This window comes from Oncorhynchus keta, chromosome 1, assembly GCF_023373465.1.
Source record: "Oncorhynchus keta strain PuntledgeMale-10-30-2019 chromosome 1, Oket_V2, whole genome shotgun sequence".
NCBI lineage: Eukaryota > Metazoa > Chordata > Actinopteri > Salmoniformes > Salmonidae > Oncorhynchus > Oncorhynchus keta.
Window position 1 is genome coordinate 95,196,276 of NC_068421.1, and position 21,487 is coordinate 95,217,762.

General features: G+C 45.5%; 2 protein-coding genes, 2 long non-coding RNA genes and 2 other non-coding genes across 13 annotated transcripts in view; 3 read left to right on the forward strand and 3 right to left on the reverse strand.

Annotated features, from left to right (window-relative positions):
* The window catches only part of LOC127931789 (ras-related protein Rab-6B-like), a 139,006-nt gene extending 137,678 nt beyond the window's left edge, over positions 1–1,328 (forward strand). The window contains exon 7 of the mRNA XM_052525455.1: positions 662–1,328. Within this exon, the coding sequence (XP_052381415.1) occupies positions 662–726 (65 nt within the window). The 3' untranslated portion in view covers positions 727–1,328. The remainder of the gene's footprint in view (positions 1–661) is intronic.
* Positions 1,329–6,166: 4,838 nt separating this feature from the next.
* On the forward strand, positions 6,167–8,271 carry LOC127908612 (uncharacterized). Of its 8 annotated transcripts, none has more exons than XR_008067729.1 (3): positions 6,167–7,572; positions 7,657–7,698; positions 7,741–8,271. It is a non-coding gene; the product is annotated as an uncharacterized LOC127908612 (long non-coding RNA). The 8 variants fall into 8 exon arrangements; XR_008067724.1 differs by having other exon boundaries at positions 6,167–7,457; positions 7,500–7,572; positions 7,657–8,271; XR_008067718.1 differs by having other exon boundaries at positions 7,615–8,271.
* Positions 8,272–9,138: 867 nt separating this feature from the next.
* LOC127931803 (prisilkin-39-like) lies at positions 9,139–10,590 on the forward strand. Its single transcript, XM_052525519.1, has one exon. The coding sequence runs from the start codon at positions 9,139–9,141 to the stop codon at positions 10,588–10,590; it is 1,452 nt and encodes a 483-aa protein (XP_052381479.1).
* An 8,140-nt stretch (positions 10,591–18,730) lies between these two features.
* trnap-ugg (transfer RNA proline (anticodon UGG)) lies at positions 18,731–18,802 on the reverse strand. The gene has a single exon. It is a non-coding gene; the product is annotated as a tRNA-Pro (tRNA).
* A 183-nt stretch (positions 18,803–18,985) lies between these two features.
* Positions 18,986–19,057, reverse strand: trnap-cgg (transfer RNA proline (anticodon CGG)). The gene has a single exon. It is a non-coding gene; the product is annotated as a tRNA-Pro (tRNA).
* A 268-nt stretch (positions 19,058–19,325) lies between these two features.
* Positions 19,326–20,008, reverse strand: LOC127908639 (uncharacterized). The gene is made up of 2 exons (XR_008067861.1): positions 19,767–20,008; positions 19,326–19,733 (listed from the first exon to the last, which is right to left on the reverse strand). It is a non-coding gene; the product is annotated as an uncharacterized LOC127908639 (long non-coding RNA).
* Between the last annotated feature and the right edge of the window lie 1,479 nt (positions 20,009–21,487).

The following is a 21,487-nucleotide window of genomic DNA, read 5'->3' on the forward strand; positions in this document are numbered from 1 at the left end:
GTAACACTAACACACAGTAACACTAACACACAGTAACACAGACACACTAACACACAGTAACACAGACACACTAACACACAGCAACACAGACACACTAACACACAGTAACACAGACACACTAACACACAGTAACACAGACACACTAACACACAGTAACACAGACACACTAACACACAGTAACACAGACACACTAACACACAGTAACACAGACACACTAACACACAGTAACACAGACACACTAACACACAGTAACACAGACACACTAACACACAGTAACACAGTAACACTAACACACAGTAACACTAATACACAGTAACACAGACACACTAACACACAGTAACACACAGTAACACTAATACACAGTAACACTAACACACAGCAACACAGACACACACGTTTTATTCTTGCGTTGTTTATTATTATTGTGTGTATATCATTGTACATTACATTTGTGTATTTTGTGTTTTTTGTGGACCTCTGCAAAAGCTCATGGGGATTCAGATAACCTAACTTTATGGAATTCAATATTTGTTTAAGGTTAGGGTCAGTTTCTGATTTTGGCTAGTCGGTTCAAGGGTCAGCTGTGTCTCTATAGTCTGTCCTACTGGTTAACTTGTTTACAAATGTGTTTCCAGAGCTTCCTTAACCATCTTTTCCCCAGTGATTGACATCAAGCTGGACAAACCACAGGAGCCTCCAACCACTGAAGGCGGGTGCTCCTGTTAATCCCAACACCTGATTGGTGCATCTTCATCTCCACCACATGCTTGTTGTGTTGGTTCACCTCCAGTAGAGCTTTCCGATTGGGATTTATCTTAATACTGGTCATCAGTTGGAAACTAGCGTTACATACATTTCAGTTGTAAAATAGTGTACTTTATTAAAGGAATTTGCCAAAAAGTCTTAAAAATTTACAAAATGATCAACAACAACAAAAAAAACGAAGCCCTCTCAACATTTTTTTTGAAAAAGTAGAATGGTAGGTAATTTTTTTTTTCTTTTTATATTTTTGTATATTAAAAGAAATGCTTTGAAAAGTTGCAGATGACCAAGTTGTCCCCTTGTATGTATCCCCAATGGCACCCTGTTCCCTATGTAGTGCACTACTTTTAGACCATAATCCTATGGCACCCTATTCCCTATGTAGTGCACTACTTTTAGACCAGAGCCCTATGGCACCCTATTCCCTATGTAGTGCACTACTTTTAGACCAGAGCCCTATGGCACCCTATTCCCTATGTAGTGCACTACTTTTAGACCATAGCCCTATGGCACCCTATTCCCTATGTAGTGCACTACTTTTAGACCAGAGCCCTATGGCACCCTATTCCCTTTAGACCATGTAGTGCACTACTTTTAGACCAGAGCCCTATGGCACCCTATTCCCTATGTAGTGCACTACTTTTAGACCAGAGCCCTATGGCACCCTATTCCCTATGTAGTGCACTACTTTTAGACCAGAGCCCTATGGCACCCTATTCCCTATGTAGTGCACTACTTTTAGACCAGAGCCCTATGGCACCCTATTCCCTATGTAGTGCACTACTTTTAGACCAGAGCCCTATGGCACCCTATTCCCTATGTAGTGCACTACTTTTAGACCAGAGCCCTATGGCACCCTATTCCCTATGTAGTGCACTACTTTTAGACCAGAGCCCTATGGCACCCTATTCCCTATGTAGTGCACTAATTTTAGACCAGAGCCCTAAGGCACCCTATTCCCTATGTAGTGACCCCTAGTGCTCTGGTCAAAAGTAGTGCACTACATAGGGAATAGGGTGCCATAGGGCTATGGTCTAAAAGTAGTGCACTACATAGGGAATAGGGTGCCAATTTGGATGCTGTATATCTAACGCATGTTGTTCTTTTTGTTTTTGTTTTTTTTAGGTACTATTGTGCTCTCTACTGATGTACACGAGTTTGAATATGTAAATGATCTTTGATCATGTGACTTAATGCACTCTTTGGAAATGTCTTGTTATTTTAGGTTTTTCACAAAATGCTGTCAGTGAAACTGCATTTGTATACTTGAGTTTAGACCATCGTTCATTGTCAAACGTGTGTTCTTTAGTGTGTGTGTAAATGTACGCTTACTATATTAGGCAACTGTAGATCGCAACCATCCACAGAGGGCAGTTGCCAGGCGGTGTCCTCACTGAGGCCCATGTCCTAGCTGGTTATCACTACGGTAGAGGGCAGTTGCCAGGCGGTGTCCTCACTGAGGCCCATGTCCTAGCTGGTTATCACTACTGTAGAGGGTAGCTGCCAGGCGGTGTCCTCACTGAGGCCCATGTCCTAGCTGGTTATCACTACTGTAGAGGGTAGCTGCCAGGCGGTGTCCTCACTGAGGCCCATGTCCTAGCTGGTTATCACTACTGTAGAGGGTAGCTGCCAGGCGGTGTCCTCACTGAGGCCCATGTCCTAGCTGGTTATCACTACTGTAGAGGGTAGCTGCCAGGCGGTGTCCTCACTGAGGCCCATGTCCTAGCTGGTTATCACTACGGTAGAGGGCAGCTGCCAGGCGGTGTCCTCACTGAGGCCCATTTCCTAGCTGGTTATCACTACTGTAGAGGGTAGCTGCCAGGCGGTGTCCTCACTGAGGCCCATGTCCTAGCTGGTTATCACTACTGTAGAGGGTAGCTGCCAGGCGGTGTCCTCACTGAGGCCCATGTCCTAGCTGGTTATCACTACTGTAGAGGGTAGCTGCCAGGCGGTGTCCTCACTGAGGCCCATGTCCTAGCTGGTTATCACTACTGTAGAGGGTAGCTGCCAGGCGGTGTCCTCACTGAGGCCCATGTCCTAGCTGGTTATCACTACGGTAGAGGGTAGCTGCCAGGCGGTGTCCTCACTGAGGCCCATGTCCTAGCTGGTTATCACTACTGTAGAGGGTAACTGCCAGGTGGTGTCCTCACTGAGGCCCATGTCCTAGCTGGTTATCACTACTGTAGAGGGTAGCTGCCAGGCGGTGTCCTCACTGAGGCCCATGTCCTAGCTGGTTATCACTACGGTAGAGGGTAGCTGCCAGGCGGTGTCCTCACTGAGGCCCATTTCCTAGCTGGTTATCACTACTGTAGAGGGTAACTGCCAGGCGGTGTCCTCACTGAGGCCCATGTCCTAGCTGGTTATCACTACTGTAGAGGGTAGCTGCCAGGCGGTGTCCTCACTGAGGCCCATGTCCTAGCTGGTTATCACTACTGTAGAGGGTAGCTGCCAGGCGGTGTCCTCACTGAGGCCCATGTCCTAGCTGGTTATCACTACTGTAGAGGGTAGCTGCCAGGCGGTGTCCTCACTGAGGCCCATGTCCTAGCTGGTTATCACTACGGTAGAGGGTAGCTGCCAGGCGGTGTCCTCACTGAGGCCCATGTCCTAGCTGGTTATCACTACTGTAGAGGGTAGCTGCCAGGCGGTGTCCTCACTGAGGCCCATGTCCTAGCTGGTTATCACTACTGTAGAGGGTAGCTGCCAGGCGGTGTCCTCACTGAGGCCCATGTCCTAGCTGGTTATCACTACTGTGAGGGTAACTGCCAGGCGGTGTCCTCACTGAGGCCCATGTCCTAGCTGGTTATCACTACTGTAGAGGGTAGTTGCCAGGCGGTGTCCTCACTGAGGCCCATGTCCTAGCTGGTTATCACTACTGTAGAGGGTAGCTGCCAGGCGGTGTCCTCACTGAGGCCCATGTCCTAGCTGGTTATCACTACTGTAGAGGGTAGCTGCCAGGCGGTGTCCTCACTGAGGCCCATGTCCTAGCTGGTTATCACTACGGTAGAGGGCAGCTGCCAGGCGGTGTCCTCACTGAGGCCCATGTCCTAGCTGGTTATCACTACGGTAGAGGGCAGCTGCCAGGCGGTGTCCTCACTGAGGCCCATGTTCTTAGTGCCACATCACTAGCTGGTTTGTGTTTCTCTTTCGTGTACAGTGTTTTGTTTCACAGGTACTCACTGCCATGCCGCTCCTGTTGCTGCTGCACTGTATCATACTGGGTCATCATGATTAGGGGTGTGTCCCGAATAACACCGTGCTCCCTATATAGTGCACTACTTTTTACGGCAAGGTAATTCTTACATTTGGATAGTCCATCTACACTAACAATGAAACAATCTACTAACCCTAACCTTAACCCTTATTGTAAACCTAACCCCTACCCTAACCCCTACCCTAACATCTATTGTAAACCTAACCCCTACCCTAAACCTTATTCTAAACCTAACCCCTACCCTAACCCATATTGTAAACCTAACCCCTACCCTAAACCCTACCCTGACCCTTATTGTAAACCTAACCCCTACCCTAACCCTTATTGTAAACCTAACCCCTACCCTAACCCTTATTCTAAACCTAACTCCTATTGTAAACCTAACCCTTATTGTAAACCTAACCCCTACCCTAACCCCTATTGTAAACCTAACCCCTACCCTAACCCTTATTCTAAACCTAACCCCTACCCTAACCCTTATTGTAAACCTAACCCCTACCCTAACCCTTATTGTAAACCTAACCCTACCCTAACCCTTATTGTAAACCTAACCCCTACCCTAACCCTTATTGTAAACCTAACCCCTACCCCCTACCCTAACCCCTATTGTAAACCTAACCCCTACCCTAACCCTTATTGTAAACCTAACCCCTACCCTAACCCTTATTGTAAACCTAACCCCTACCCTAACCCTAACCCTTACCCTAACCCTTATTGTAAACCTAACCCCTACCCTAACCCTTATTGTAAACCTAACCCCTACCCTAACCCTTATTGTAAACCTAACCCCTACCCTACCCTAACCGTAACCTTAGCAAGCAGTTGCTTATCAACAGTCTGTTGATTGTATGACCATCTAGACAAATTATTTCAATTTATTTGGATAGTCTATGACTATTGTTTCTGTTTTGTATTTAAAGCATCATAAAATAGTTCAAAGACTACCCTTGTCCTAGCCAGTGTGTGTTGTGCTATCATGCCATCTCCCCGTCGCTCATTGTCATGCCATTTGACAGCAATGAAGTTGACAAGAGCACAGAGGCCTGTCTGGGACCAGGATACCCTCGTATCTGGTAATGGCGGGAACAGTCACACATCCCTAAAAAAACGAAGAAGAAAAATATATGAATTTGCACATGTAGACAAACATGTCATTGTAAACTTTACGTTCCTCCAAATGACTCACCGACTCTGCTCCGTTGTCGTTCAAATTGTGTCATATGATGTATGATGTGTCCACTCCCAACGATGATTAAACAAAAAAAAAAAAATGGACTTCTATGCCGCCTGTGTTTAAGAGGTTACTACTACCGGAACAATCTGGTCTTGTTTTCAGAACCAGGACGAGGTGGTGTACTGCTATCGTGGTCAACCAGTGATCAGAACACTACTTTTATTTTGAAAAATGTTCACTTTTATTTTGAAATGTATTTTTCGCGTGAGACACTTCTTAAAGGACATGTATGTGTTTGACAGGTAGTGGAAAATCAACATGACCCCCCCCCATGTGGTCCTTCTGTAGCTCAGTTGGTAGAGCATGGCACTTGTAACGCCAGGGTAGTGGGTTTGATTCCCGGGACCACCCATACGTAGAATGTATGCACACATACAGTCGCTTAAGTCGCTTTGGATAAAAGCGTCTGCTAAATGGCATATATTATTATTATTATTATATATTATGAGTACAAATGACCATAACGTTTGGACTGTGTCTCGACGGTTTAGTGTAGAGTTAAACATTGGTGAATATGTTCCTCACCCGTCACCCTTGTGAATACTGGTGAAACATTCAATCCTGACCCACCTAAATGAGCCAAATACTAGTCCAAGTTGGAGCCAAGTGAGCTAGCATCAGAACGTACCGTCAATAGCTGGAGCAACCGCTCTCCATAGTGGGCTTACAAATGCACAGTAAAACACAGTCGAATCCCTGATGTCAGAAGAGAGTCCCAGGGAGAAAAACAAAGTGAGAACTTCAAGGTAGTTATTGATTTTCCCACAACCCTTTGTGATGTCACCCGAGTAGGGATGAAATATAGGTGTCAAGACTATTCTAGAATCATATAAAATAAAAACTCATCTTCAGGCCTGGGGGGGGGCGGTCACAGAACTTAACGTTTACAATGTTGATACCGTAAAGAGAACAAGAGAACTCAGACATATATTAGGATACCTAATAAAGACCGACCCCCGATAGAAGATTATTATTCATGCCCACTGCTGAAACCTAACCCCTGCACCAAAACAAACACAGTGAGGGGATTTAAACACTGTAGTCCAACCTTTACTTATCCTACTGTTTCACTCAATGTATTATCGCCCTGGTGCCTAGGAATGTATTGCTCTCAATGTACTGCCTCATTTCGGGGGGGGGGTGTATTTATTCATTCATTGATTGACCGATTCATTAATTGATTAATTACAATATACACTTGTTCGTATTTATTTTCTTCTCCTCTGACCTGGGTACAGCACCCTCCTATCCATTATATTTGGACTAGAGACAGTGTCAAGATCCTGAGATGGAACAATGGTTTACTGTTGATTGATGGAACAATAGTTTACTGTTGATTGATTGAACAATGGTTTACTGTTGATTGATGGAACAATGGTTTACTGTTGATTGATGGAACAATAGTTTACTGTTGATTGATTGAACAATGGTTTACTGTTGATTGATGGAACAATGGTTTACTGTTGATTGATGGAACAATAGTTTACTGTTGATTGATTGAACAATGGTTTACTGTTGATTGATGGAACAATGGTTTACTGTTGATTGATGGAACAATGGTTTACTGTTGATTGATGGAACAATAGTTTACTGTTGATTGATTGAACAATGGTTTACTGTTGATTGATGGAACAATGGTTTACTGTTGATTGATGGAACAATGGTTTACTGTTGATTGATGGAACAATAGTTTACTGTTGATTGATTGAACAATGGTTTACTGTTGATTGATTGAACAATGGTTTACTGTTGATTGATGGAACAATGGTTTACTGTTGATTGATGGAACAATGGTTTACTGTTGATTGATGGAACAATGGTTTACTGTTGATTGATGGAACAATGGTTTACTGTTGATTGATTGAAAAATAGTTTACTGTTGATTGATGGAACAATGGTTTACTGTTGATTGGTGGAAAAATAGTTTACTGTTGATTGATTGAACAATGGTTTACTGTTGATTGATTGAACAATAGTTTACGGTTGATTGAACAATGGTTTACTGTTGATTGATTGAACAATGGTTTACTGTTGATTGAACAATAGTTTACGGTTGATTGAACAATGCAACCGTCGGATGAGGGACGAGCCTCGCGTAGAAGTGACCTCGCGTAGATGTAAGACAATGGTACAACTCTGACGCAGCAGACCATAGGTCAGGACCCGGTTAGTTACGGTAACTCAGAGCAGACCATAGGTCAGGACCCGGTTAGTTACGGTAACTCAGAGCAGACCATAGGTCAGGACCCGGTTAGTTACGGTAAGGCAGAGCAGACCATAGGTCAGGACCAGGTTAGTTACGGTAAGGCAGAGCAGACCATAGGTCAGGACCCGGTTAGTTACGGTAACTCAGAGCAGACCATAGGTCAGGACACGGTTAGTTACGGTAACTCAGAGCAGACCATAGGTCAGGACCTGGTTAGTTACGGTAAGGCAGAGCAGACCATAGGTCAGGACCCGGTTAGTTACGGTAAGGCAGAGCAGACCATAGGTCAGGACCCGGTTAGTTACGGTAACTCAGAGCAGACCATAGGTCAGGACCCGGTTAGTTACAGTAACTCAGAGCAGACCATAGGTCAGGACCCGGTTAGTTACGGTAACTCAGAGCAGACCATAGGTCAGGACCCAGTTAGTTACGGTAACTCAGAGCAGACCATAGGTCAGGACCCGGTTAGTTACGGTAAGGCAGAGCAGACCATAGGTCAGGACCCGGTTAGTTACGGTAAGGCAGAGCAGACCATAGGTCAGGACCCGGTTAGTTACGGTAACTCAGAGCAGACCATAGGTCAGGACCCGGTTAGTTACGGTAAGGCAGAGCAGACCATAGGTCAGGACCCGGTTAGTTACGTAACTCAGAGCAGACCATAGGTCAGGACCCGGTTAGTTACGGTAACTCAGAGCAGACCATAGGTCAGAGCCCGGTTAGTTACGGTAAGGCAGAGCAGACCATAGGTCAGGACCCGGTTACTTACGGTAACTGAGAGATGGCTCTCCATTCACACTGTATAGAGATCTAGCATGTCTGTCCTAAACGATCAATAAAGATGTCTTACTATCAAAACCACCTCCTGTTGTTCTTGCTTTGATTCAACAAAACACAGGTGATATTTCCTGGTTTGTGAAGGTAAACTGGCCTGGTACACTGCTACCATTGTTTCTCTTCCGAGTCAGATAAGTGGATTATATAGGAGGATTCATCACACGATCTGTTTATATAAAGGTGGAGTCGAGCGCGTTGTTTATCATTCCATGGATGATAAACAATAGGTCCTTCTGTAGCTCAGTTGGTAGAGCATGGCGCTTGTAACGCCAGGGTAGTGGGTTTGATTCCCGGGACCACCCATACGTAGAATGTATGCACACATGACTGTAAGTCGCTTTGGATAAAAGCGTCTGCTAAATGGCATATATTTAAGTTAAAGGTGTCGCTGTCGGAGTTTAAAGCTCTGATAGAAGAAAATACTGTTAACTATTGTTATTGTTTTCAGGGTATTGTGTTATGAGTACACACTGACGACTTCCTGCCTCCCTGTTGTCAGGTCCGCCTCCAAAACTAGGGTTCTAGCCTGAAAGGGTCTTTTCCTGGTTGAATAATAGGTCAAAACAAGAAATAAAACCGAGCATCTTTATGTCATGAAAGAAATTAACACGTAGAATGAAAACACCTTGAGGGTAGAAACGAAGCCTCCCCACCCTCACACCCTCATGAGACGAGATGTACACACCCTCATCAGACTAGATGTCCCCACCCTCATCAGGCCACACGTCCACACCCTCATCAGCCCACACGTCCACACCCTCATCAGACTAGATGTACACACCCTCATCAGGCCACACGTCCACACCCTCATCAGACTAGATGTCCACACCCTCATCAGGCCACACGTCCACACCCTCATCAGGCCACACGTCCACACCCTCATCAGGCCACATGTCCACACCCTCATCAGACTACATGTCCACACCCTCATCAGGCCACATGTCCACACCCTCATCAGGCCACATGTCCACACCCTCATCAGGCCACATGTCCACACCCTCATCAGGCTACATGTCCACACCCTCATCAGGCTACACGTCCACACCCTCATCAGGCCACACGTCCACACCCTCATCAGGCCACACGTCCACACCCTCATCAGGCCACACGTCCACACCCTCATCAGGCCACACGTCCACACCCACATCAGGCTACATGTATAAAACCCCATCAGGCTACACGTACACACCCCCATCAGGCTACATGTATAAAACCCCATCAGGATACACGAATAAAACCCCATCAGGCTACACGTCCACACCCCCATCAGGCTACATGTATAAAACCTCATCAGGCTACATGTATGAAACCCCATCAGGCTACATGTATAAAACCCCATCAGGCTACATGTATAAAACCCCATCAGGCTACACGTCCACACCCCCATCAGGCTACACGTATAAAACCCCATCAGGCTACATGTATAAAACCCCATCAGGCTACACGTCCACACCCCTATCAGGCTACATGTATAAAACCCCATCAGGCTACACGTATAAAACCCCATCAGGCTACACATATAAAACCCCATCAGGCTACATGTATAAAACCCCATCAGGCTACATGTATAAAACCCCATCAGGCTACATGTATAAAACCCCATCAGGCTACACATATAAAACCCCATCAGGCTACATGTATAAAACCCCATCAGGCTACACGAATAAAACCCCATCAGGCTACATGTATAAAACCCCATCAGGCTACACGTATAAAACCCCATCAGGCTACATGTATAAAACCCCATCAGGCTACATGTATAAAACCCCATCAGGCTACATGTATAAAACCCCATCAGGCTACATGTATAAAACCCCATCAGGCTACACGTATAAAACCCCATCAGGCTACATGTATAAAACCCCATCAGGCTACACGTACACACCCCCATCAGGCTACATGTATAAAACCCCATCAGGCTACATGTATAAAACCCCATCAGGCTACATGTATAAAACCCCATCAGGCTACACGTATAAAACCCCATCAGGCTACACGGCTACATGTAAAACCCCATCAGGCTACACGTCCACACCCCCATCAGGCTACACGTATAAAACCCCATCAGGCTACATGTATAAAACCCCATCAGGCTACATGTATAAAACCCCATCAGGCTACACGTCCACACCCCCATCAGGCTACACGTATAAAACCCCATCAGGCTACACGTATAAAACCCCATCAGGCTACACGTATAAAACCCCATCAGGCTACACGTATAAAACCCCATCAGGCTACATGTATAAAACCCCATCAGGCTACACGTCCACACCCCCATCAGGCTACACGTATAAAACCCCATCAGGCTACACGTATAAAACCCCATCAGGCTACACGTAAAAAAAAACCATCAGGCTACATGCCCCTGTTCGATTTAATCAACTGTTGTTACTTCGAAGTTGTCTGGGTCTTACCTGAAATGTCCTTCATACAGTATGCAGATTTTCATATGTGTAAAAGGATACTGACACACAAACACACATTCTATAATATTGAACTCTGTTGTGGTCAAATAAAAGCAGCCATTACAAAACAACTTAGTAAAATGTGACTTGTGCCACGGTGAAACAACTAATGGGTTGACCAATCATGTGCCATGGTGAAACAACTAATGGGTTGACCAATCATGTGCCACGGTGAAACAACTAATGGGTTGACCAATCATGTGCCATGGTGAAACAACTAATGGGTTGACCAATCATGTGCCACGGTGAAACAACTAATGGGTTGACCAATCATGTGCCACAGTGAAACAACTAATGGGTTGACCAATCATGTGCTCACGGTGAAACAACTAATGGGTTGACCAATCATGTGTCACGGTGAAACAACTGATGGGTTGACCAATCATGTGCCACGGTGAAACAACTGATGGGCTGACCAATCATGTGCCAAGGTGAAACAACTAATGGGTTGACCAATCATGTGCCACGGTGAAACATGAATGGGTTGACCAATCATGTGCCACGGTGAAATAACTGAATGGGTTGAAACAATCATGTGCTCATGTGCGGTGAAACAACTAATGGGTTGACCAATCATGTGCCACGGTGAAACAACTAATGGGTTGACCAATCATGTGTCACGGTGAAACAACTGATGGGTTGACCAATCATGTGCCACGGTGAAACAACTAATGGGTTGACCAATCATGTGCCACGGTGAAACATGAATGGGTTGACCAATCATGTGCCATGGTGAAATAACTAATGGGTTGACCAATCATGTGCTACGGTGAAACAACTAATGGGTTGACCAATCATGTGCCATGGTGAAACAACTAATGGGTTGACCAATCATGTGCCACGGTGAAACAACTAATGGGTTGACCAATCATGTGCCATGGTGAAACAACTAATGGGTTGACCAATCATGTGCCACGGTGAAACAACTAATGGGTTGACCAATCATGTGCCATGGTGAAACGACTGATGGGCATCAACTCCGGCTCCACAGTCTTCACCCACTCAAACTTCTGGCAGACTAGACAGGTACTGACCTTGAGGCACAACGTGGCACATTGAAACATTGTGTGCTTTCTGATATGACAGTCAATGTCAGATATAATAGAATGTGATTGATAAACAAAAGGTTATTTCACTTACCCAGCTGTCCACATCCTTGATGCCAGGGGATGTAGGTTAATTTTGGCAATCATCCACATTACTCCAAAATGGCCAGCAAGCATTTCATTCAGTATGGCGTCCTTCTCCCCCTTAGTGAAAAATCACCCTCCTGTGTGGCTGGCCATCCTTTCCCCGTAGGTACATGTGATTGCCTAACAAATTGAAAGATAAGAGTTGTCATGCCATTGAAGTGCAAGCTACATACAAACAGAAAGCTAAAATACCAGTTCAAATTTAATTTAATTTTGTCACATGCATCGAATACAACAGGTGTAGGTAGACCTTACCGTGAATTTTTATTTATTTAAATTTTACCTTTATTTAACCAGGCAAGTCAGTTAAGAACACATTCTTATTTTCAATGATGGCCTGGGAACAGTGGGTTAAGTGCCTGTTCAGGGGCAGAACAACAGATTTGTACCTTGTCAGCTCAGGGGTTTGAACACGCAACCTTCCGGTTACTAGTCCAACACTCTAACCAATAGGCTACCCTACCACCTCTACACTCTAACCACTAGGCTACCCTACCACCTCTACACTCTAACCACTAGGCTACCCTACCACCTCTACACTCTAACCACTAGGCTACCCTACCACCTCTACACTCTAACCACTAGGCTACCCTGCCTCCTCTACACTCTAACCACTAGGCTACCCTACCACCTCTACACTCTAACCACTAGGCTACCCTACCACCTCTCCACTCTAACCACTAGGCTACCTGCCTCCTCTCCACTCTAACCACTAGGCTACCCTACCACCTCTACACTCTAACCACTAGGCTACCCTACCACCTCTACACTCTAACCACTAGGCTACCCTACCACCTCTACACTCTAACCACTAGGCTACCCTACCTCCTCTACACTCTAACCACTAGGCTACCCTACCACCTCTACACTCTAACCACTAGGCTACCCTACCACCTCTACACTCTAACCACTAGGCTACCCTGCCTCCTCTACACTCTAACCACTAGGCTACCCTACCACCTCTACACTCTAACCACTAGGCTACCCTACCACCTCTACACTCTAACCACTAGGCTACCCTACCACCTCTACACTCTAACCACTAGGCTACCCTACCACCTCTACACTCTAACCACTAGGCTACCCTACCACCTCTACACTCTAACCACTAGGCTACCCTACCACCTCTACACTCTAACCACTAGGCTACGCTGCCACCTCTACACTCTAACCACTAGGCTACGCTGCCTCCTCTACACTCTAACCACTAGGCTACGCTGCCACCTCTACACTCTAACCACTAGGCTACCCTACCACCTCTACACTCTAACCACTAGGCTACGCTGCCACCTCTACACTCTAACCACTAGGCTACGCTGCCTCCTCTACACTCTAACCACTAGGCTACGCTGCCACCTCTACACTCTAACCACTAGGCTACCCTACCACCTCTACACTCTAACCACTAGGCTACCCTACCACCTCTACACTCTAACCACTAGGCTACGCTGCCACCTCTACACTCTAACCACTAGGCTACCCTGCCACCTCTACACTCTAACCACTAGGCTACCCTACCACCTCTACACTCTAACCACTAGGCTACCCTACCACCTCTACACTCTAACCACTAGGCTACCCTACCACCTCTACACTCTAACCACTAGGCTACGCTGCCTCCTCTACACTCTAACCACTAGGCTACCCTGCCACCTCTACACTCTAACCACTAGGCTACCCTACCACCTCTACACTCTAACCACTAGGCTAGCCTACCACCTCTACACTCTAACCACTAGGCTACCCTACCACCTCTACACACTCTAACCACTAGGCTACCCTACCACCTCTACACTCTAACCACTAGGCTACCCTGCCACCTCTACACTCTAACCACTAGGCTACGCTGCCGCCTCTACACTCTAACCACTAGGCTACGCTGCCGCCTCTACACTCTAACCACTAGGCTACCCTACCACCTCTACACTCTAACCACTAGGCTACGCTGCCGCCTCTACACTCTAACCACTAGGCTACCCTACCACCTCTACACTCTAACCACTAGGCTACCCTACCACCTCTACACTCTAACCACTAGGCTACCCTACCACCTCTACACTCTAACCACTAGGCTACCCTACCACCCCTACACTCTAACCACTAGGCTACCCTACCACCTCTACACTCTAACCACTAGGCTACCCTGCCACCTCTACACTCTAACCACTAGGCTACCCTACCACCTCTACACTCTAACCACTAGGCTACCCTACCACCTCTACACTCTAACCACTAGGCTACCCTACCACCTCTACACTCTAACCACTAGGCTACCCTACCACCCCTACACTCTAACCACTAGGCTACCCTACCACCCCTACACTCTAACCACTAGGCTACCCTACCACCTCTACACTCTAACCACTAGGCTACCCTGCCACCTCTACACTCTAACCACTAGGCTACCCTACCACCTCTACACTCTAACCACTAGGCTACCCCCTCTCCCCTCTAACCACTAGGCTGACCTACCACCTCTACACTCTAACCACTAGGCTACCCTGCCACCTCTACACTCTAACCACTAGGCTACCCTGCCTCCTCTACACTCTAACCACTAGGCTACCCTGCCACCTCTACACTCTAACCACTAGGCTACCCTACCACCTCTACACTCTAACCACTAGGCTACCCTGCCGCCTCCACCTCTACACTCTAACCACTAGGCTGACCTACACACCTCTACACTCTAACCACTAGGCTACCCTACCACCTCTACACTCTAACCACTAGGCTACCCTGCCGCCCCTACCACCTCTACACTCTAACCACTAGGCTGACCTACCACCTCTACACTCTAACCACTAGGCTACCCTGCCACCTCTACACTCTAACCACTAGGCTACCCTGCCTCCTCTACACTCTAACCACTAGGCTACCCTGCCACCTCTACACTCTAACCACTAGGCTACCCTACCACCTCTACACTCTAACCACTAGGCTACCCTGCCGCCACTCTACACTCTAACCACTAGGCTGACCTACCACCTCTACACTCTAACCACTAGGCTACCCTGCCACCTCTACACTCTAACCACTAGGCTACCATACCACCTCTACACTCTAACCACTAGGCTACCCTACCACCTCTACACTCTAACCACTAGGCTACCCTACCACCTCTACACTCTAACCACTAGGCTACATGCCTCCACCTCTACACTCTAACCACTAGGCTACCCTACCGCCTCTACACTCTAACCACTAGGCTACCCTACCACCTCTACACTCTAACCACTAGGCTACCCTACCACCTCTACACTCTAACCACTAGGCTACCCTGCCACCTCTACACTCTAACCACTAGGCTACGCTGCAAACCTTTACACCAACAATGCCGTTCAAGAAAGAGTTACGAAAGTATTTACTAAATAAACTTTTAAAATATTATAAAATGCCATCCCAGAGCTACAACATTAATTAACCTTCATTGTTTTAAATCATAATTAGAGACACTTTTTTTGTCCAACAGTATTGGCACACGTTGTGTTTTGATGTTAGTCACTCAGTAAAGGAAATGTAACCTTCACACACTGAACCCCCCCCCCCCCATCTTGGTTGCGGGTTTATCCAGGTCGCAGTTGTAAAGGAGAACTTGTTCTCAACTGGGCTACCTGGTAAAATAAATGAATAAATAAATCAGAAACTAGCTGAACAGATTGGTTGTTTGTTACGTTCACATTTAGAAATGTAAATTTGGTACAGCTGGGCAGTGTCAACTCGGCTGTGAGTAAGATGGCGGAGAGAGGATGTCATGCCCTGATCTGTTTCACCTGTTCCTGTGATTGTCCTCACCCACTCCAGGTGTCGCTTATTTTCCCCGGTGTATTTATCCCTGTGTTTCCTGTCTCTCTGTTCCAGTGTATTTATCCCTGTGTTTCCTGTCTCTCTGTGCCGGTGTATTTATCCCTGTGTTTCCTGTCTCTCTGTGCCAGTGTATTTATACCCTGCCACCTCTACACTCTAACCACTAGGCTACCCTGCACTGTGTTTCCTGTCTCTCTGTGCCAGTGTATTTATCCCTGTGTTTCCTGTCTCTCTGTTCAAGTGTATTTATCCCTGTGTTTCCTGTCTCTCTGTGCCAGTGTATTTATCCCTGTGTTTCCTGTCTCTCTGTGCCAGTGTATTTATCAAGGTGTTTCCTGTCTCTCTGTGCCAGTGTATTTATCCCTGTGTTTCCTGTCTCTCTGTTCCAGTGTATTTATCCCTGTGTTTCCTGTCTCTCTGTGCCAGTGTATTTATCCCTGTGTTTCCTGTCTCTCTGTACCAGTGTATTTATCCCTGTGTTTCCTGTCTCTCTGTGCCAGTGTATTTATCAAGGTGTTTCCTGTCTCTCTGTGCCAGTGTATTTATCCCTGTGTTTCCTGTCTCTCTGTTCCAGTGTATTTATCCCTGTGTTTCCTGTCTCTCTGTGCCAGTGTATTTATCCCTGTGTTTCCTGTCTCTCTGTGCCAGTGTATTTATCCCTGTGTTTCCTGTCTCTCTGTGCCAGTGTATTTATCCCTGTGTTTCCTGTCTCTCTGTGCCAGTGTATTTATCCCTGTGTTTCCTGTCTCTCTGTGCCAGTGTATTTATCCCTGTGTTTCCTGTCTCTCTGTTCAAGTGTATTTATCCCTGTGTTTCCTGTCTCTCTGTGCCAGTGTATTTATCCCTGTGTTTCCTGTCTCTCTGTGCCAGTGTATTTATCAAGGTGTTTCCTGTCTCTCTGTGCCAGTGTATTTATCCCTGTGTTTCCTGTCTCTCTGTTCCAGTGTATTTATCCCTGTGTTTCCTGTCTCTCTGTGCCAGTGTATTTATCCCTGTGTTTCCTGTCTCTCTGTGCCAGTGTATTTATCCCCGTGTTTCCTGTCTCTCTGTGCCAGTGTATTTATCCCTGTGTTTCCTGTCTCTCTGTGCCAGTGTATTTATCCCTGTGTTTCCTGTCTCTCTGTTCCAGTGTATTTATCCCCGTGTTTCCTGTCTCTCTGTGCCAGTGTATTTATCCCTGTGTTTCCTGTCTCTCTGTGCCAGTGTATTTATCCCTGTGTTTCCTGTCTCTCTGTGCCAGTGTATTTATCCCTGTGTTTCCTGTCTCTCTGTGCCAGTGTATTTATCCCCGTGTTTCCTGTCTCTCTGTTCCAGTGTATTTATCCCCGTGTTTCCTGTCTCTCTGTGCCAGTGTATTTATCCCTGTGTTTCCTGTCTCTCTGTGCCAGTGTATTTATCCCCGTGTTTCCTGTCTCTCTGTACCAGTGTATTTATCCCTGTGTTTCCTGTCCCTCTGTACCAGTGTATTTATCCCTGTGTTTCCTGTCTCTCTGTTCCAGTGTATTTATCCCTGTGTTTCCTGTCTCTCTGTGCCAGTGTATTTATCCCTGTGTTCCCTGTCTCTCTGTGCCGGTGTATTTATCCCTGTGTTTCCTGTCTCTCTGTGCCAGTGTATTTATCCCTGTGTTTCCTGTCTCTCTGTGCCAGTGTATTTATCCCTGTGTTTCCTGTCTCTCTGTGCCGGTGTATTTATCCCTGTGTTTCCTGTCTCTCTGTTCCAGTGTATTTATCCCTGTGTTTCCTGTCTCTCTGTGCCGGTGTATTTATCCCTGTGTTTCCTGTCTCTCTGTGCCAGTGTATTTATCCCTGTGTTTCCTGTCTCTCTGTGCCAGTGTATTTATCCCTGTGTTTCCTGTCTCTCTGTTCAAGTGTATTTATCCCTGTGTTTCCTGTCTCTCTGTGCCAGTGTATTTATCCCTGTGTTTCCTGTCTCTCTGTGCCAGTGTATTTATCCCTGTGTTTCCTGTCTCTCTGTGCCAGTGTATTTATCCCTGTGTTTCCTGTCTCTCTGTGCCAGTGTATTTATCCCTGTGTTTCCTGTCTCTCTGTGCCGGTGTATTTATCCCTGTGTTTCCTGTCTCTCTGTGCCAGTGTATTTATCCCTGTGTTTCCTGTCTCTCTGTGCCAGTGTATTTATCCCTGTGTTTCCTGTCTCTCTGTGCCAGTGTATTTATCCCTGTGTTTCCTGTCTCTCTGTGCCAGTGTATTTATCCCTGTGTTTCCTGTCTCTCTGTGCCAGTGTATTTATCCCCGTGTTTCCTGTCTCTCTGTGCCAGTGTATTTATCCCTGTGTTTCCTGTCTCTCTGTGCCAGTGTATTTTTCCCTGTGTTTCCTGTCTCTCTGTGCCAGTGTATTTATCCCTGTGTTTCCTGTCTCTCTGTACCAGGTTGTCTTGTATGTTTAGTTGAGTCAACCAGCGTGTTTTTACCGTACTACTTTTTCTAGTCCTCCCGGTTTCGACCATTTCCTGTATCTGGACTCTGTACCCACCTGTCTTGACCACGAGCTTGTCTGTCACTATGTACCTCCCGGACTCTGTACCCGCCTGCCTGACCATTCTGCCTGCCTTGAGCACGACAGAAAGACATGTGGACAGAAAGGTATTTTGCAAGCACTATTATTATGTGTGGGGCTTTACAAGATATCTAAAGTCAACAACAGGACCCCGAAAGATAACCGTCATAGACAACCGTCATAGACAACACACAGCACGGTATGGCACGCATTTAATAAAGTGATTCTATGGAATCTACTGTGTAGCCGGATGGAATAAACTACCTTCCGAAATTCTGGAAATTCGACAGGATGACATGAGACAATAACAAAAAACAGGTTGATGGAGACTTGCAATAACTGGGACATACTGCCCCCTACAAACAGTAACAGATATGACAGTCAAACATAAAAACTTAAAGAAAAATCTACTTTATCCAAAGACGTCTTAATTACTCCATCTATGTTAATGATCTGAATAGTTTTAGGAGTAAGTATGAGTCCGGGACTGAAAAAAATGCGGGCTCGTCCGGGATTTGAACCCGGGACCTCTCGCACCCAAAGCGAGAATCATACCCCTAGACCAACGAGCCACGTTATAGTTGCACAAAAATATAGCATATATAGTGTTCATTCTACATCAAGCCGGATTACGCGTCTAACCAGAACGAAATACCATCATAACGAATCGTCTTAAATAACGTTTATCTTGTGTTACTGCTTAAATACATGTTATGCTTCTATTTAATTTAGCCAAAGTCGAGATATAAAAATATGGGCTCGTCCGGGATTTGAACCCGGGACCTCTCGCACCCGAAGCGAGAATCATACCCCTAGACCAACGAGCCACGTGCAGTTGCATGTAACGTTTTGCCTTATAAAATAGTAACACAGACAAATCATTCTGCAACTAACATTGCCGTTGTCTAATACTCTTGACAGCTACCTATCAAATGTTGCAACAAATAGCGACTATTGAAAGGTATAGTTATCGTCACACCATTCTTCTATTTTAAGGTGTTGTCTTTTTGTTCGCTGAGGCCATTTACTTTAAATGCTGTTCGTCTTCCCAGTAGCCTACTTGGTGTGAACTGCTGAATGCTCATTAAAAAAAAAAAATATTCACCTTTTATTTAACAAGGCAAGTCAGTTAAGAACAAATTCGTATTTACAATGACAGACTACCGAAATGCAAAATACCTCCTGCGGGGATGGGGGCAGGGATTAAAAATAAATAAATAACATATAAATATAAATATAGGACAAAACACACATATCGACAAGAGAGGCAACACAACATAGCAAGGCAGCAACATATGACAAATCAGCATGGTAGCAACACAACATGATATTCGATTGTTTATATTGTATTATTGACTGTATGTTTGTTTATCCGATGTGTAACTCGGTGTTGTTGTTTTTGTCGCACTGCTTTGCTTTATCTTGACCAGGTCACAGTTGAAAATGAGAACCTATTCTCTACTGGCCTACCTGGTTAAATAAAGGTGTTCTCTACTGGCCTACCTGGTTAAATAAAGGTGTTCTCAACTAGCCTACCTGGTTAAATAAAGGTGTTCTCAACTGGCCTACCTGGTTAAATAAAGGTGTTCTCTACTGGCCTACCTGGTTAAATAAAGGTGTTCTCAACTGGCCTACCTGGTTAAATAAAGGTGTTCTCAACTGGCCTACCTGGTTAAATAAAGGTGTTCTCTACTGGCCTACCTGGTTAAATAAAGGTGTTCTCAACTAGCCTACCTGGTTAAATAAAGGTGTTCTCAACTAGCCTACCTGGTTAAATAAAGGTGTTCTCTACTGGCCTACCTGGTTAAATAAAAGGTGTTCTCAACTGGCCTACCTGGTTAAATAAAAGGTGTTCTCAACTAGCCTACCTGGTTAAATAAAGGTGAAATAAACCAAATAAAAAACAACAACATGGTAGCAACACTACATGGTAGCATCACATGACAACAACATGGTAGCAACACTACATGGTAGCATCACAACATGATAACAACATGGTAGCATCACAACATGACAACAACATGGTAGCATTACATGACAACAACATGGTAGCAACACTACATGACAACAACATGGTAGCATCACATGACAACAACATGGTAGCAACACTACATGGTAGCATCACATGACAACAACATGGTACAAACATTATTATTATAGGGCCCAAACAACAGCACAAAGGGCAAGAAGGTAGATACAAGTGTCCATGATTGAGTCTCTGAATGAAGAGATTGACATAAAACTGTCCAGTTTGAGTGTTGGTTTGCAGCTCGTTCATAACTTGCAGCTAGTTGATTGTTGACACACCGACCAGGACGAAATGAAAAGGTTCACCCTGAGTGATGTTTTATCGAGTCCCTGGGGCATTTGATGTTTTCATGTGAATTTAAATTATTGGCGTTCAAAGCAGGCAGAAATCCGGTCGGTATTACGTAGCACTGTGATAAAGTCGCTCTCATAGGAATAAGACTTTAGACCGTGAAAACATTTGTCGTCTCAAACACCTCCGATTTCAGCACTGGGCAGTGTCATAACTCGGCAGGATGACTTCTCCCATTGATCACATTTTAAAGGCGATATTCTTCGAGAAATGTGTAATTTAACAGAGGGTTAAAGGACATTTTTTTTTCGTATTTGTCTGCCTCTTTTAGTCCAGGGTGCGTTGCAATGGTGCCATTGTCAGAGATATTATAAACAGGAGAGAGGAATTCAATGAATGACGAACGTAAAAACACCTCACCCAGTAGACTGTTGACCAATCGCGTTCACGTTGTCATGCTACGTCACGCGGTCGCTAAACTAATCATCACGCAATCCCTTCTCAAAGTCAGTGTATGTCGAGAAACCTGCCTATTTTCCTCTGGAAAAGATGTGTAATGTTGTTTTTCTTGTTAACGAAATTAGTTGGGTTTTTGAGCTAGCGCCCAATAGACTCTCATTCACTGACTTGAAGGAGAGTGCCCCTTGTCCCGAATCGCCCAGAATGCACCGCTCGGCCCATTGACATATCATGGGCAGTGGATTTTTCCTTTAAGGTGCATGGCAATTTGTGATTGTTGTTGTTTTGGTAATCAGTGGCTGTATGGGATGGGTAGTGGTTTCCCTCTCTGAGGCAATCAGGAATTTGTACAGGGAGATGTGCTCTTCTCTGCTAGGCGATTAGTGTTAGTACTTCAGCAATGTTACTTTAGTCCCTTGTTGCAAACAGGATGCATGTTTTGGAATATTTGTTTTTTCTTACAGGCTTCCTTTTCACT